Source organism: Hipposideros armiger, unplaced genomic scaffold (assembly GCF_001890085.2).
Source record: "Hipposideros armiger isolate ML-2016 unplaced genomic scaffold, ASM189008v1 scaffold_356, whole genome shotgun sequence".
Taxonomy (NCBI): Eukaryota; Metazoa; Chordata; class Mammalia; order Chiroptera; family Hipposideridae; genus Hipposideros; species Hipposideros armiger.
Window position 1 is genome coordinate 1,078 of NW_017731706.1, and position 17,758 is coordinate 18,835.

The window sequence follows — 17,758 nt, forward strand, 5'->3', positions numbered from 1 at the left end:
AGAGTTCTTGGTATATTTTGGATAATAGTCCTTTATCAGATATGTCTTTTGCAAATATTTCCCCCCAGTCTGTTCCTTGTCTTCTCATTCTCTTAAAGGTGTCATTTACAGAACAGAAAAGTTTATCTTATCAATTATTTCTTTGACAGGTCATGACTTTGTGTTGTATCTAAAAAGTCATCACTGAACCCATGGTCATCTAAACTTTCTTCTTTGTTATTTTCTACAAAGTTTGTAGTCTTGTGTTTTATATTTTAGGTCTATGATATGTTTTCAGTTAATATTTGAAGGATGTGAGGTCTGTATCTAGATTTTTTTTTAATGTGAATGTCCAGTTTTTCTATTTATTGGCAAGACTATCTTTCCTCCACTGTATTGCCTTTGCTCCTTTGTCAAAGATTAGTTGAGTATGTTTGTGTGGGTCTATTTCTGGGCTCTCTATTCTGTTCTGTTGATCTATTTGTCTATTTTTAATTAATACCCACACTGTGTTGATTACTATAGCTTTCTAGTAAGTCTTAAAGTCAGGTAGTGTCAGTCCTCCAACTTTGTTCTTCTTCAATATTGCATTAACTATTGTGGATCTTTTGCTTCTCCATATAAATTTTAGAATAAGCTTATCAATGTCCACAAAATAACTTGCTGAGAATTTGATTGGGATTGCATCAAATCTACAGATTAAGTTGGAAAGAACTGATACGTCCACAATATTGCATCTTCCTATTCATGAACATGGAACATCTCTCCAGATATATTTTTTTTAAGTTTTAAAAATATATTTTTACCAGGGGCAATCTATGTTTTATCACTTCAAAGTTAAAATGTCTTCCAACTTCTATATTTTTACTTCTTGACAGCCTTCCCAGATAAATATTCTATATACCAGTTATGTGGCACTAGCTTGTCTGTGTTCCCAGAGGTCAGGGGCGTTCTTTCCTCCAACAGTCCTGGTGTCAGTATTCAGTAATGCAGAGGCTCAGAGAAGAAAATAGAGCATTTAAACAGCATGCCAGCTCTGTCTACATGGACTAGTTGTCTCTTTTTCAAGCTTCCACACAATTTCTTCTTCCTCACATGCCTCAGAGCTATACCAGTGTAAGATTTCCCTTAACTTCCCTCCTTTCATTTTAGGAGCTGGTAGTTGATGACAAGACCATGTAATGGTCACTTTCGGGCCTAGGCCCACTTGGGATCTTTTTCATGTTTTGTTCAGGCCACTTGAGGGTAGACTAAGCTCACTTAAGGCAGGGACAAAGCTAAATTTCTCTAACAGTGTACAGAATTCTAAGCGGTGGTAGCATTTTTGAAAACTGAGAAGCACTTGATTGTCACTTTGCCTTATTCCTGTTACTTCACATGTGCTTTTATAATGTGCTATGTAAAGCTAGATCACAATGTTTTCTATCCACAAAGCTCTTCAGTTGTGGGAGAGTGTTACCCTGAGTCTGCACTAATCCTGGTAATACAGGTTAGTTCTTCTCTCCCTTGTATCACCTCCCTGTGTCAGAAACATTTAGTAAAATCTGCGCTATGATTCTTCAGTCTAGTTAACCCATGAACAATGTCGGGGTTAGGAGCACTGAACCCCCACCCCCGTGCAGTCAAAAATCTGCGTGTAACTACTGATAGCCTACTACTGACCAGAAGCCTTATGGATAAAATAAACACGTGTTTAACATACATTTTGTATGTTAAATGTATTCTTACAATAAACTAGAGAAAAGAAAATACTATTAAGAAAATCATAAGGAAGAGAAAATACATTTACAGTATTTATCGAAAAAAAATCCACATCTAAGTGGACCCATGCAGGTCAAACCTGTGTTGTTCAAGGGTCAACAATGTAAGCAGCCTGAAAACACTCTTGCAGATTGATCCTTTGCACAGCTTTAAGCTGTGTTCTGACAAGTCTCTGGTCATCCCAACCACCCTCCTCCCTTTCCAGTTGTTTCACAGCCTTCTACACACACACACACACACACACACACACACACACACACACACACACACACAATTTCCCTCCCCTCTCCCTCTCCATCTCTCCACACCATATTCATGGAATCTATACTTGAAAGAATAGAAGGATAGATAGGGTAGGACTTCTATTTATATTCTGACAACTCTCTCTTACTATTCCAGTCAGTACTAAACATCATCGGCTAAACCTGGATAAACCTGGAAAATGGCACAATACTATTACAATATGTATTATGTCCTTCTCTAAACAAGGAAAGAAAAACTTAGAAGGGAAGATCAGAACAACAATGAAGTTTTAAGATAAAAAAAAAAAGGAAAGTAAATGACATAGACAAAGATGTCTATGTCTATCTTACTCGTTTTCAAATTTTGAGTTCTATAATTTAATAGCAACTTGGGATATACATTTTAATTAGATTCTCTAGTACATAGACAAGCTATACATTCCTTACCCCATTCTAGAGCCATGTAAGGTGAGGTAGTGGGAATTTGTGGGCCCTAAATCAACCCACTAAGCAGCAAAGTTAAGATGAAACCTCCACAGAAGCACAAACATTTATGTGTAATGTTGTCATTTAGAGGGGAACGAAAGAATGCACCTTCTTAACACAGGTCTGGCAAATTACTGGAAGCCTTAAAATCTAAAACAGCTGTATCATTCCAGGACTGGGAGCTGTCACAGTTTCCCAGGGGCTCTAGGGGAACGCTAGAGTTTTGGAAAATGGAACTGCTGATTCGGGAATACCATTCCTCTGAGTCAGTAACCACACCCACCCCCACACCCAGGACTTTGCAGATGTGATACTGAGTTTGCTGCAGAGCTGGGGTGCCTGGACCCCTGGAGAGGCAAACTTTCTTGGCACTTTATATGTTTTCTCAAAATATTGTAATCCAAGTGCCATATTAATTTGATTAAAATTCACTCCTGAAACTTCATTTTCAAAGAAAGCTGATTCTCTTCCATGAATTTTGATGAGGTCTTCCTGGCAAGCCAATCTCATGGTTTATTTAATAAGGGTATGTGATTCAGAAAGTTACTTTTCTATAACCTCCTCATCCCATCATGTTAAGTAAGAGATTAGTTTTCAGCCTATGAATTTGGGGGGGCGGGGGAAGGGGGAGAGCACCACAAACATTCAATCTATAGCAGACTTCCATAACCACAATATAGTGATCAAGATAAGGAAATTTAATATTGATACAATGTTTAATACAAAATTATATTTCAATTGTCAATCACCCCCCAATAATGTCCCTTTTAGCCGCACCCCCACTCCATCTAGGATCTGAGCCAGGATCACGCATTGCATTTAGTTGCCATGTCTCTTTAGAAAAAAGTTTTTAACCTAATTTAGATGACCAAGGATCTCAGAACCAGTTCTTGCTATGATTGCTCTGCAGAAGAATTCTGCAAAATCAAGATTCATAAACTAGATGATGGAGAGGTCCATATCCATGGCTTAAGCCAACTTTTGCCAGTGCAGACATGGTTTTACACGGCTGCAAAGGAAGGAAAGATGCCTCTCCTCTATTACCCTCCATCATTTCAGGGCCTCAAGGAAGAGACCTGTGCTCATCTCTTCTATCTTCCTCCATGAACCCGGAAGTTATTTCCTATTGGTCAGTTAAGGGAAGCTAATCTGCCGTAGTGGATGGAGTCATGAAGGAAGAATCACCAGCCCTAGGATGTAGTTCCCCTCAGGGCTCTCCTGGTCCCCGCACTGTGTCAGTGGAAGGCCTGACCATCCCTTGGATCTGTGTTGACTTCTTATTCAAGGAAAAATTCCTGTGAGGGAAGAGGAGCTGGGAAAACTGCCAGAAGTAATTAAGAAGAGTTCAGCTATAGTTTGAAAGCAAATGCCTCAGCAGAAATGGCATCCTCAGTCTAAGAAGATCCTGAGGTGAAAACAAAAGCACAAACCCAGGAAGGAGGCCACTGCCATGGTTAGAGCCCCTTCCTGGAACCACCTTGAGGTCGACAGCCTAGGGAAGCTCTCTCTGCCCTGGGAGGATGCTCTCCTCTCTTCCTGCCTCCACACTGGCTCCCACAGCTCCTGCCCCTCTCCCCTGCTGCTTGTCCTGACCCATGCCTCCCACCCCAGAGGGGTTTTATAGTGAAAGGGGCGGTCGAGTGAGGAAGCAGGGGAAGCAAAGTCTGTCCCCGCTGACATTGGAGGACTTCCCGCCCACCTTCACCCTGCTGCCGTCATCCATGTTCTTTCCCTTGGCCATGCACCTCCTCCGTGCTGGCCCCAAGGGCTTTGAGCTCTCTCCTCTGCCTCCTTCTGGCTCCTCAGCCTCTCACCGCAGCCCCCTCACCCTGGTCCAGTTCTGTCCTGGTTTCCCTCGAGTCCACTCCAGCATCTTCCTCTTCAGCCAAAGGAGTGGCACCGATGGCTTAGAAAGTGACGAGGCAGGGATTTCCAGAACCCCAATTAGAAACTTTTGAAAACATTTTTTTTTTTTTAGGTAAAAATGGTATATAGGTACGTTATAGCTAGAACACCGTTCATCCTCAATGTCAGATGTATTATGACCTAAAGTTCTCATCCATGCACCTGGTTACCTAAGTGCTCATATAACATAGTTGCTCTAGGAAAAAGCATGTCGAGTTCCAGAAAACCTCATAGTACACCTTATGCCTAATCAGCAGTCCCTACTTTGGAGTTGCCCCTGTTCCTTGTAAACTTAGAGGATAACGTTTTCTAGATTGATTGTGTTCTTTGTGATATGTATATTTATAAAATTTCCTCATCAACTGAATTTAACCAGACAGGTAAAAACAGAGCAACTTTAAAACACTAGGAAGGTTCATTTCACGAAGGCAGTCTATTTTTGTTTATTTTTACAAATTATCATTCTGATGTTCCAGTGTTCCAAACAAATGAGTGAAAAGAAAAAAAAAACCTGCTAAATTGTAATGTAAACCTTCAGTACTGTTGATGGTGATCTCTAACTCAAGCTGGAAATAGGGCAGCCAAGCCTATTTCAGATAGAATAGTTATGCCCAGTTTGGGACAGTGTAGTACTCTTTTATGCCTTTTTTTTTTTCAGCTCATGACATGCTGCAAGCTAAAATTCACAACTCTCTCATTTCCCTCTCTTATTTTCTCCTTTGTACATGTTAAAAACAGCGGGTCACAGAAAGTCGAGAGAACCAAATGACTATTGAAGAGAGGAAGCACCTCATCACGGTGAGAGAGGAAGCCTGGAAGACAAAAGGCAAAGGAGCAGCTAATGACTCCACACAGTTCACGGTGGCCGGGAGAATGGTGAAGAAAGGTCAGTGTGCGAGCATGCGTGCATGTGTGTGTGCGTGTGTGTGTCTACATGTGTGTACATATGTGCATGCACGCTACATCGCCCATGGAGGGTAGCGTATGACAGCTTGGTTAAAACAATCACACCATGCTCTTTTTTTTCATTTTTGATCTCATTGAAATTGTGTGAATGGTTTTGGGGTAGGGTTTTTTGAGATAATCCTATTGAAAATTTTTTATACATAACATCATCTTCAGTGTAAGAAGCGTAATTCAATTAGTCACATTTCAAAACTTAGCCCTTTGGAAATTGAGCTCAGGTTTCAAAAGCAATTGCAAATCTGCTAACAAATCTTAGTCCTTTCCCATAATTACTTTAAAATTATTTCCATTTTCTTGCCATCTGGCAATCAGTTAACCCAAATTAGCCTTTCTCAGTGAAGATGGAGTTTATCGCTTCTCCCTTGTAGGCTAATTCCTAGGTCCCTTTCCATCAAACCAGAGTTCTCTGGCTTAGAAAGCCTGATTTCCAGGTATTTTTTAATAGATGTTTATAAGATATATCCAATTACAAGCAAGTGAAATTTCCCTGCAGATGGCCATTTCTCCATCTGAGCTCTTGGAACGGATTTGAAGTCTTTATCCAAAGATTTATGAAATGGAGGAAGCACATAGTTAATAAAGTCACCAGAGACCTTTGAGCCTCCATATCCTGTAGGAAATGGTTAGAACGTGGGGTCTCTTTGTCACATATATACACATTATTTAAAAGCAAATTGCCTAACTTAGTGATACATGTTTTCACATTCACTTAAGGTTAACTCATCATCAGCTTTCTAGGCTTATCTTTCCCTTTTCTCAAAACCTCGTCCTAAATAGTGCCTGCCTCACTGCAGCCTCACACAGCATATTTGCAGAAGGGAGGGAGGGAGGGAAAACCCCTGAATTGTGATTAGCTCAAATCTTGATGGAAGACCCACCCTACCAAATGCTTAACTAAGCTTGGAATTGTCTAAAGGTAACAGCAGATAATATACTCTAACAGAATGAGGTAGCATTTGAGTATTTTCTTCACCAAATCACAAAACTGTATAATCATGTTAAACCCCTTTAACATGAGCCCCAGCCCTGTGTCAAAAACCTCAGATCCTTAAGACCCACATTAGTTAAGAAGAACTCAAGCTGAGCACTTGAACCAGAGCTCAGATCTCCCAACCTCTAGCCTGGGCTTTTATCCTGATGACATTTTATTTTGGTTTCTTTTTCCTCTTCCATCTTAAAAGTCACAATTTATTTGTAAGCGGGCCCTTACCATCAAATCCGACTGCCCTTGTCCACAGCAATGTCAGAGGAAGGAGGTTTGCTCCCATGCAGGTTTGGAGAGCAAGGTCCAAGAAGTTCCTGTCCCTTAGTGGATGAGTTTACTCTCACATTTTCATGAATAAATCAGGGATCTTCGTAATAAAACCTGAATGAAACAGGTGCTATATGGCTTGCTCAAGACATAATTTTCTTATACTTTTCATCTAATGAAAAAAAATACACCCTCTTTTTCTAATATTTGTTACCATGTAATGGGCTATGTGTTTCACTTGAGTCATGAGCTTTTTGATTTGCAGTAATATGGCATCCAATGTACACTCGCCACAGACTAAAAGAGCTCCCTCCACTGCAGCCACCGATTGTCCCATCTCATCTGGTTACAATGGCACATTTCGCAGCCGCGAGTTACTGCATATCAGAGAATTGCCAAGAGGCACGCTGTACCCTGCTTTTCATTCCCTCACCCCAGAAAATTCTGTCTCCCCTAACCTCATTAGGATTTTCTCCCTTTTTGACATTCCTAGAGTCTCTGTAACAATTAATACTCCACAAGGTTTCTGTGGTATTCTAGTATTCTCCTGGAAGAAAAGTACTCCTTTGACTACGAATGATGTGAAAATGATCCCGAAGAGAGTGGGTAACTGATTATTGCATGTAGAATTCATTGGAAAGAGGAGTGCTTTGTTTTGTTTTAACATTGTGTAATTTAAATCCATATGCCTTCCACCGTTGCAGAAAAATCCTTGTCCCTAGCTGGGAAAGAGACCGCCCACTGCCAGGAGCTCTCCAGCGTGCTGCTGCCTCAATGGGCAGCAGGGGGCGCCCTGACAGTACAGACTACCCGGTTTCCTGGTTGCCTTCTGAGTCAGGCCTGTTTATTAGCTTCAGAGTGAATGACCTCTGTGCTACTAAACCTTTCCATGTCTCTTGTGCATCCTTTAGTCAGCAACGATTTACTGTCCCAGCCTGTGATACCAAATTTTACCTTTCTTTATTATCTTTCAAGGAAGTTTACCTTCTCACTGATAGAAACCCTTTGCAGGTCGGTAACTGAAATACATTTTTAAATGTTATTGACATCATCAAGCAAATATATGCACGTATTGAGTTGTACTTCTAGAATATCACCTAAAACTTTGAAGTATATTTCAGTATTTTTCCTTTAAATGTTCATGCTATAATAATACATCCTCCTCCAGTTCACAGAAAGAAGAGCATGTGATACTGATTTACGTCTTGTCCTGCTGTTGTTCATTGAGGGGTGTTTGCCATCTAAGGATTTCACATTTACTACAGAGAACGTTGTGAATACAGAGAACATTAGCATCTCATTTTGTCCTTTGCAAATACTAATGACTTCCCATTCTAATCCCTTCTACTTAGGTTAGGAAAAAAACTATTCATCTTTGATTTAATTAAGGTTTCTTGTTCCAGCCAGGTAGATACCTTCTTGATGCTGGAATTCCTTTCTTTCTCTTTCATATGGCCCTTACCATGTCTCCCTTTAAAGATTCCACACTCTGCTTCTTGATAAATATATGTGAACGCATATCGCTGGTTCCCGGTCGTACCTGAAATGGATACACCCTTCTACCAATCACAAATGAATTTGAACATATGCTCTTCTGTGTCTATGTTTTAAAAGGTTACCACCACGTCCTTGGGTTATTGCTCAATAGAGCCACACTCCTCTGAGGGATGCCCCCAAAGGCCAGGCTGTCCTGCCCTCACCTCAGCCTGGAGGGAAACTCAAGTGCTGGGGGCTACTTGCCAGCCAGTGTCACACAGCCCATCCTCCACTGCCTCTGTGGGAGAGGGTGCAAATATACGTTCTCTTCAACTCTGTCCACCACCCCAAAGGCCTTCAGCACTCACAGCTCCATTTGTTCCAGTGTATTCTGATTGCCTGTTGTAGTCTTCCTCGTTTACGTGTTCTGGACATCTTTTTCCACATGTCCTCATTGTTCATTTTGGAAGAACAGCTTAGCAAGCTACTATAGTCCTTCGAAACGATCAAACTCTATCTACATTTGCAGTTGTCCTACAGGTCATGGTACCTGCCAGATGTACATGTGTGTGTGCGTGCATGCATGTGTAGAAATTCTATATGTTGTAAAATCCACAGTAGGGGCTAAGAGAGATCCAGCAGTGTCCGGGGAATTTCCAGAAGTGATCCTCAGGTACTAACTAGCTCCCTTGTTTGTTCCACAGGTTTGGCATCACCTACTGCCATAACCCCAGTAGCGTCCCCTATTTGCAGTAAAACAAGGGGCACAACGCCGGTTTCCAAACCCCTGGAAGGTAAGTCACCAAGGTGCCCCATATGCCAGTGGCACTATGATTGGAAGAGTTCTTAATGGCACTCTCTCACTGATGGTTTCTACTTGCCTAGACATTGAAGCCAGACCGGATATGCAGTTAGAATCGGACCTGAAGTTGGATAGGCTGGAAACCTTTCTAAGAAGGCTGAATAATAAAGGTAACTGCCAGAAACTAGAGGGAAGCTTTGGTTTATGTGCTTGTAGCACAGTGTGATTCGTATTTTATTGCGTAGCTAAGGAAGCCTAAAAAGAGCCTGCTCCTCTCTCAAAATCTCTAAATTCCAATTGTAACGGCTTTTCTCCTCAGCTAAATTGTGCCTTTTCTATGGGACTGCACCGATTCATACTGTAAGCATTATCTTTGTTGTTATCTGTTTAAAATGAAGGTACTGGTCAAGTCTGATTGTATTACCAAGCTCTGATTTTCTTGATAATGTACCAAATTTGGGATACCCACTCACATTTGTTCCTAAATCTAGATCTTTGGGATGTCATCCAATCAGGATCATGGTTTAATTTTGCTTTTAACACTGAAAGCAGATTATTATATAAAATCAGCATGATCTTGGGCCTGATGAACTTTAAATTGCTTATGTCAATTTCCAATAAAGTGGCAGCTGATGTTATAGCTTATAATCAAGCACAAGTGATTACTAAAAGAAAATTGTGGTAAATAAATGTTAAAGTAAATATTTCAATACAAAAGTCAATGAAGTATACAAAATAAAATAATAATATGCAGCAACAGCCTCAACTCTTAATAAAAAATTTTCAGTACTTGAAACTCATCAAATACTAAGCTTTAGGAGTCCCTATCATTGACAGTGATCCCTAATAGGTTGGGAATAATACAACCTCTTTAAACCAGAAATATAAAAGTGTAATAGAATAACTAATCTGGTAAAGCAAAGAATGCACACAGTTCAGTTTGTTACATACTGTATTATAACAGTGATCTAGCCCAGGGGCCTAATCCACCTGTTTTTGTAAAGTGTTATTGGAACATGGTTATGCCCGTTTGTTAAGGTATTGTCAGAGTCGTCACTTTTGCACTACAGCAACAGAGTTGAGCAGTTACAACAAGCCATAGAGCCTCCATTGCAAAGCCTAAAATATTTACTACATGGCCGTTTGCTACAAGGATTTTGCCCACCCCTGATCTAGAATGAGGTTGAGGCCAGTTCTGCCTCCAGTAGCGAAAGGAACAAGTCCAGAAATGCTGAGTGGGCTTGCATGCAGCAAGGCCAGCCTCCCTGTCTCCTACCACATCATGGTGCAAGCTTTGTTCAGACAGGAAGTCCTCTCATGAGAAGTCAAGGAAAGCCTAGGAAGCATCCAAAAGACCCTGGATATCACTATTATGTTTTCTCCACTCCTGGAACTCAGGGGGGAAATAATTTTTAAGGTATTGTGAGGTGCAGTTGGAGTCATGTTTTTTACACAAATTTATGTCATTTATTTGCTTGTTTGTTGATAGTTGGTGGGATGCAAGAAACTGTACTCACCGTCACTGGCAAATCTGTTAAGGAGGTGATGAAGTTAGACGATGATGAAACCTTTGCCAAATTTTACCGCAGTATGGACTGTACCATGCCGAGGAGCCCCGTGGAGCTGGACGAAGACTTCGATGTTATTTTCGATCCGTATGCCCCCAAGTGAGTTATTGCAATTTCTATCTTTCACCCACCGAGAACAGATGCCTTCATTGGCCTCCACCCAGTACTTGGATGAGGATCTTCTATCTCCTGTGATAGAACTTCGTTACAGCTAAATAATTACAGTAATCCCCCCTTATCCACGGGGTATAAGTTCTAAGACCCCCATTGGATGCCTGAAACTGTGGGTATTACTGAGCCCTATATATATATATATATATATATATATATATATATTATGTTTTTTCCTATGCATACATACCTTGTCATTTAAAGGAAGCACTTTATGGCTTCTCTCTCGCATATGCAAATTGCTAGCATCACAACTCTTGAACTTTGGGGCCATTATTAAGTAAAATAAAGGTTCCTGGAACACAAGCACTGTGATACTGTGACAGCCACTCTGATAACCAAGACAGCTACTAACAGGCAGGGAACATATACAGTGTGGAACCCCTAGACAAAGGGATGATTCAGATCCCAGGCAGGACTAAACGGGACAGCAGGAAATTTCATTATGCTACTCAGAACAGTGCACAATTTAAAATTTATGAGTTGTTTATTGCTGGAATTTTCCATTTCATATTCTTGGGCCATGGTTGACCGCAGGTAACTGAAACCATGGACAGTGAAACCGTGGATTAGAGGGGACTACTGTACTCTCTGAGCCAGACACACAGTGCTGAGGGGTAGATAAAACATGTGTGCCCCACAACAGATGTGCATTCAGGCAGAAAGTCTTGCATACACAGCATGGGCCACAGATGTTTGTCCTGTTCCTAAAACTGTCACTGGATTTTTCACAGAACTCCAATATTGTTTTGCAGGTTTTTTTAGACTAAAATCATTTAGCAGAGATTTCTATACCTCTCTTTTTATTTGACATTTTGAATCCTTACTCATGACTTTAAAAAATATTTGGATTACGTAGGCTCAAATTAATGCAACTGACCAGAAAATCAATAAAGCATGTTACTTAACTTACTGTAATTTATCAAGTCAGTAGATCTGAGGGTTTTCTCAGTGATGTCCGAGGGGTCTCTCTTGACACAGGAACATGACGAAACCACATAAGGAAAATGATTATGGTATTAAGATTCCTTCAGTTGCAAGTGGCAGAAAAAAATCCAAGTCAAAATGACATTAGCAAAAAAAAGGTGTGGGGGATTTACAGGCTCAACCATCGAAAAGTGTAGGCATGAACTCAGGGTCTGGAGGTGCCTTAGAATGTGGTCTCGCTTTTGCCTGTTTTCCTTTGGACTGGCTTCACTCTCAATCACTCTCATCTGTCACCAAGTGGCGTCACCAGGTGGTGAGAGATGACCACCCCCCACTCTGGATTTTTAGCTACCTACTTAGCCACCCCAGCACAGGCAGCTTCTCTCTCCAGCAGTTCCAGCAGCAGTCCCAGGCTTGATTTTCTTGGGCCTGAGTCCATCCATAGAGCAATCACTATGGCCAAGGGGACGAAAGATGCTGATTGGCCAGACATGGTCTCTGGATCCCCTCCTGACCCAGACTTCGGGGCTGGGAGTGGAGTGAGGCAGGCCTCCCAAAGGAGAGTCAAGCTGCTCTTACCAGAAGCAGGGAGAATGCTATGCTGGGCAAGCCAAACCCACAGCTATCAATCCCATTTATGTGTTTCCTACAAATTTATCAGAGTGACAGCCTCTTCCTGAAGTCTGTGTAGCTATCACAAATTGCTCCTAAAACCACTCTTGATACATTCTTTGCATGTTTCAACAGATTTGTTATTTTTTTTTTACAATTTGGTACCTTAAAAAATGAACAATTTGCCTTTTCCCATGTTTAAATAATATTTTGGGTATTTATTTGCATATATGGTTATTTAACCATTTCTTAATCTTCTCCTAACCCAAATGTCATTGTTGAAATCATTATATATGATTTAAATATATGTATGTTTACACACACACACACACACACACACACACACACACACAGGACAATATTATATATAAAAAAAGGCTTTCAGGCACAGAGACCTGTTCAGTTAGAAGTTGACAGCAGCAGTTGGAATCTGTTGGGAAATCATGTGACTGGGTTCACCCACGTCTGGTCTTCTGCCCTATAGAGAATTATGTGAGTGTGTGGCAGGTATAGTTGGTTTGGTGAGCCTATTTTATTTCAATATATTCTTCAAAATAAAGGTTTCAGAGGTAGTAATGGGTTGAGAGGAGGCTAGTTATAGGCGAAGTTGGTGAAGGAACTGAAAAATTATTGTGTAAAGAGAAGGTTACCTCTGGAGGAAAGAGGATAAAATGGAGAAGCAATGACTGGCAATAAATTCTTGAAGGACTTGTAGTGGTAGGAGAAGTAGACGTGTATTATTCCAGCAGGAGAATCAGGACGGGTGCATGGGTGTGATAAGTTAAGGAAGAACTTCCTATCCTTCAGAGTTACCTGCAGTGGAGTGAGCTGCCTGTGTGGCAAAGACCACAGGGTTGGCTGAGCGGGGGTTTCTGGGATTGGCTGGGCTCTTGAACTAAATGACTCTCTCCTTGAATTTCCCTTCCATCCCCAAAATTCTGTGACTCCATGTCAGGGGAGTGGCAAGTCTGAAGAAAGAGTCATAAAATTATAATGAAATTGTGGAGCCCATTGCTTCAGGTCAGAGACTTGCCGATAAATCAGGAGTGGGTGACATTACAGACCGAGGCTGCAGCTCTGCTTTGTTCCTCAGGTTGACATCTTCGGTGGCTGAGCACAAGCGCGCAGTTAGGCCCAAGCGCCGGGTACAGGCTTCCAAAAACCCCCTGAAAATGCTGGCAGCCAGAGAAGACCTCCTTCAGGAATATACTGAGCAGAGACTAAACGTGGCCTTCATGGAGTCAAAGCGGATGAAAGTAGAAAAGAGTGAGTATTTGCAAGCACCACCCTGCTCATGTGCTTGGGAGCTGGGGATGCGGTGATTTTAACTATCTCCTTTTTCTGCCTTGCAAACGCCAATCGCGGTGCTCATAAGACACTCATGAAATAAGAATGAGGAGTAAGTGTGCACACACACGTACACACCCGAGCAGAAAACCTGCCTGGAATTTAAAGGCTTTTCACAGAGATTCTTAACAGCATTGAGCATCTTTTCACTTGGTGAATTCAAATTATCCTGTTTCGCTGCCTTTTCTTTCAAGAGATGGGAAAAGGATGTGCCTGGGCTTTGTAATTCAACCCGTCTTCATCTCTGTAGGGCCCAAACACAGTCATTCTCCACTTAATCTCATTCAAGAGGAAATCATTTGATTTCTCATGGGAAAATGTCCCAAATCACTGCTCAGCCTAATCCTAGATTTCTGTATTATTAATTAATGCATAAACCAGCGCTTTGCAAATTGTTTTTGATGGGACCCTCAGGCTCCTGGAAGATGGGATGTGGGTTAGGTGAGTGGGGGGACTTGGGGTGGGAGCAATGAAAGGAGGGAGAGGAGGCAGGCTCAGGCTCTCTCTGTCTCGCTTTAGACGAAGCTGCTCTGCTTCTGTCTGCCCAGAAAGTTGGGGTCCCATAGTTTGAAACACTGGTTTCCATGGTGGAGATAATTGCCTGCGTAAACTTGCTGTTTTGAATATTCTCCCTATAATTTTTATTTTACTGTAGCACTCATAAACCTATTTCTTAAAGTTTTCCTTAGAAATATTTTATTTAGATAAAGTGGTTGAGTCTTTTCAATGTAGCTGGTTTACTAAGAAAATATATTCCCGAATTACTATGCCATATGAATTGTCAAGGTGTGTTATATTTCTTCAGGAGTAGAAACTAATCATAGCAAAATAATTTTATGAATTTCTCTCCAGCATACACATTTTTTTTTAAACAATGAGTTGAAGAAATAAAAGTTTGCTGGCACAAGTTTTAGGTCCTTTATCTCCACTTTTGGGGGAATGCAGAGGACGGCTTCGGGGTGACTGATATATACATTTGTTGGTCCACAGTGAAAACTCAGCATCTTGTAATTGCTGGATACAATCTTAAGTCTGAGAGCAGAAGATCCCAGGAAATCAGCTACTTGTTCATTTTTCCTCCAGAAAAAGATTAGAGCAAAACCGTCCCTTTTAGAGTGCCTGCTTTTCTGCTTTGGGTAGGAAAATAAAGACGTTTGATGAAAGCCATCTAACAGTGGCCCTTGGGAATGCATTTTCAACATCTAAACATTGTTAGGAATGATAACAGCTTCCACTGAAGTTGCAATAAATGAGCCCAGCTTCTGACTTTATACTAATGTCGGTGGACCACAGTGTCACTCAATTCTTGTCTCTACGTGGTAAGGTGTGACACTCATCAGCCGTCAGTTTAACTCTCAATACGGAGTTTAATTCTGGATACAGCAGTTAAGCACTGACCTGCATAGGTAATCAAACCTGACCCTCAGGACTAACTTTCAAAGAAAAGGAGAGTCAGTTGTGAATAATTTCTGATTGTAAACACTGTCATTCTATCTGAACATCTTGCTTCCCCCTGAGTTGTGTTTCCTTCTTCCACCCCCCAGTGTCCTCCAACTCCAACTTCTCGGAAGTCACTCTGGCAGGTTTAGCCAGCAAAGAAAACTTCAGCAACGTCAGCCTGCGGAGCGTCAACCTGACGGAACAGAATTCGAACAATAGCGCGGTGCCCTACAAGAAGCTGATGCTGTTGCAGATTAAAGGTATTTAAGCACCGCAGAGAGGAGTTACACGTTGACCAGAGGTTTTCATCTGGTAACATCAGGAGTTGTGACTGCCCAGAATTGCCTGTCAGGGGAAAGGAACACATGCTTTTTGAGAACCTTCCGTGTGCCAGGCGCTCAGCTCCCTCCTAAGCTTCACAAAATCCCTGAGGTATTGCACCCACTGAGGCTTAGAGCCAGGGTCAGTAATGTGCCTGAGCTCACAGCAGCTGTTGAGTGGCAGAGCTGGTTTGAACCCTGGCCCCTCCCATTCCAGAAGCTCAGCTTTGGCGGCTGACTCCCCTTCCCCTGTGGCCCCTGCCCCACACACAGCCATGCAGTTACCAGATGCCCCCTAAATTGTCATCGTGGTTGTGTCTCCACGCAGTTCTCCTCATTGAGGTAAACAAGAGGCAGTGTAGGCCAGAGGGAGCTAGGAGCACTCTTGGACAAGAAACCCCGGGCAAGCAGAGGCAAAGGAAGTGGACCCGGATTCCACTCCAGCACCCTTGCTATCCATGGCCAAGGAGACTCAGCTCTGGGCTGTGAGGACAGACTGCTGCCTCTGCAAGGCCCAATCACACTGGAAACCCTCACCGACAGAGAGGATATTCCATCTGTTCTTCTCCTGATGATTATTCTATAGCAGTTGCCTCTCTGAGGCAGTGCTTGCCTCCAGGCTGATTCCGCTCAAAACTCCCCTGTGGTTTAGAGTGAAAACTCCTGGGGAAGCAGATGCTATTAGACAGCGCACCCTCGCCTGTGGCATGCTGGCCTGGTTATTAAATGTAGCAGGTAAGAGTGGAGAGAGGGAGACTAGGAGATGAGTGAAGGAGGGGAAAGGAGCACGTGTGCTGTCTTTCCTGGAGGAGGGGGCCTCAGCTAACCCACACACACGCTGTAATAGGACACCAGTGGTGGTCCTAAGACCCCGGCAGCATTTGGGAAAGCACTGAAGGAAACAATCCATAATGCTGTCATTCTAAACCCCTCTGCCATGCTGCGTCCTGGGAACTAGTATTAGTAGGTGAGACGCTTTAGAATTAAAAGGGATGCTTCAAATGGGGGCACTTCCTGGTCCTTCCGGTGCCTGGGAGAGGGGTCCTCTCTGGGAAGATGGTGACCCTTTGCCTTGTGTTCAGGAAGAAGACATGTGCAGACAAGACTGGTTGAACCTCGAGCTTCGTCGCTCAACAGCGGGGACTGCTTCCTCCTCCTCTCGCCCCATTACTGCTTCCTGTGGGTAGGAGAGTTCGCAAATGTCATAGAAAAGGCGAAGGTTGGTATCTGGAATTTAAAAACGGTTTCGTTAAGCGTCTCGTTTATACACCAATAGAATGTTGCGCCAGTTGCCCGATGATTACAAAGCTCCTCAAACGCCCAGTGACTGTTTCATTGCAGCGAGAAGGGGTAGATAGCAGTTATTTTCCTGAATGTCTCTCAAGCTATTATTATGTGCCGAAGTGGGATGTTTTAGAAGGATTATAACCTACCCCTCCAGATTTAAGTCCTGGGTTGGTTCTCACCCTTGTGGAAAAAAACAAACTGTCATGTCACTTCAAAGTTGTTTATCCCAGGTACCTATGAAATTCTGCACAGACTTAATGAATGACAATCTCATGGGGAAAAACCCCAAGAATGGGTATTTTTTTTTTAAAGCTTCACAAGTGATCTGTTGAATGTGAAGACTGAGAACTGTTGCTCTAAAGAATTGATACCCATGATCCTTTACTTACATTTTCTTGACTTTGTTGAAAATGCCCAACAACCAGTGCCTCGGGTTCCTGTGGTCACAAGGTTTTCCTTTCAGACACACACCATGGTTTGTCTCTGATTTCAGCATGTGCCACTCCACCTAGCCACAGGCTTGTCTGCCCAGGTAACTGTGTTCCTCCTTTTTTTAGGCCTCAGAACTTGCAACTTTAATTCAGACAAAGAGGGAACTTGGTTGTAGAGCTTCTTATATCCAAACTATCGAAGAAGGAATTAATACCCACACTCATGCAGCCAAAGACTTCTGGAAGCTTCTGGGTGGCCAAACCAGCTACCAATGTAAGAGTTTATATCATTTCAGAGAATGATGACTTGAATATCCTTTCTTCTTCCCCACTTCATTCTTCTAAACCAGCCACTTTTTCAGTGTGTCATGTAATACCCTCTTATTGTCCGTACCCCAAAGCTGCTGGAGACCCAAAAGAAGATGAACTGTATGAAACAGCCATAATAGAAACAAACTGCACCTACCGTCTGATGGACGACAAGCTTGTTCCTGATGACGACTTCTGGGGGAAAATCCCAAAGTGCTCCCTTCTGCAATCAAAAGAGGTACAGTGAGTGGGAGCAGCACTCTGCACAGGGCTGCCCAATAAAATAGATAGTAAGTGCCCCATAAATGTTAGCCAGTGTCAGTACCATCATAGAACAGTGACATCTTTTAAAAGGACATTTATTTGTGATTTCAAACCATTACTGCCACCTTAAATACCAATACAGATATCAGAATATTGTTCAGAGGAGGTTCAACGAATCATTGAAGGCTTTTCTATTTTAGGCAAAATGTATAT

The 17,758-nt window shown here is 42.2% G+C and overlaps 1 protein-coding gene across 1 annotated transcript in view; it reads left to right on the forward strand.

The window, feature by feature from the left end:
• The first annotated feature begins 5,084 nt into the window (after positions 1 to 5,084).
• SVIL (supervillin) overlaps positions 5,085 to 17,758 on the forward strand; it is a 35,880-nt gene continuing 23,206 nt past the window's right edge. Inside the window, exons 1-9 of the mRNA XM_019661639.1 lie at positions 5,085 to 5,259; positions 8,772 to 8,861; positions 8,953 to 9,039; positions 10,359 to 10,536; positions 13,241 to 13,413; positions 15,039 to 15,194; positions 16,337 to 16,473; positions 17,099 to 17,246; positions 17,374 to 17,519. Of these exons, the coding sequence (XP_019517184.1) occupies positions 5,139 to 5,259; positions 8,772 to 8,861; positions 8,953 to 9,039; positions 10,359 to 10,536; positions 13,241 to 13,413; positions 15,039 to 15,194; positions 16,337 to 16,473; positions 17,099 to 17,246; positions 17,374 to 17,519 (1,236 nt within the window). The 5' untranslated portion in view covers positions 5,085 to 5,138. The remainder of the gene's footprint in view (positions 5,260 to 8,771; positions 8,862 to 8,952; positions 9,040 to 10,358; positions 10,537 to 13,240; positions 13,414 to 15,038; positions 15,195 to 16,336; positions 16,474 to 17,098; positions 17,247 to 17,373; positions 17,520 to 17,758) is intronic.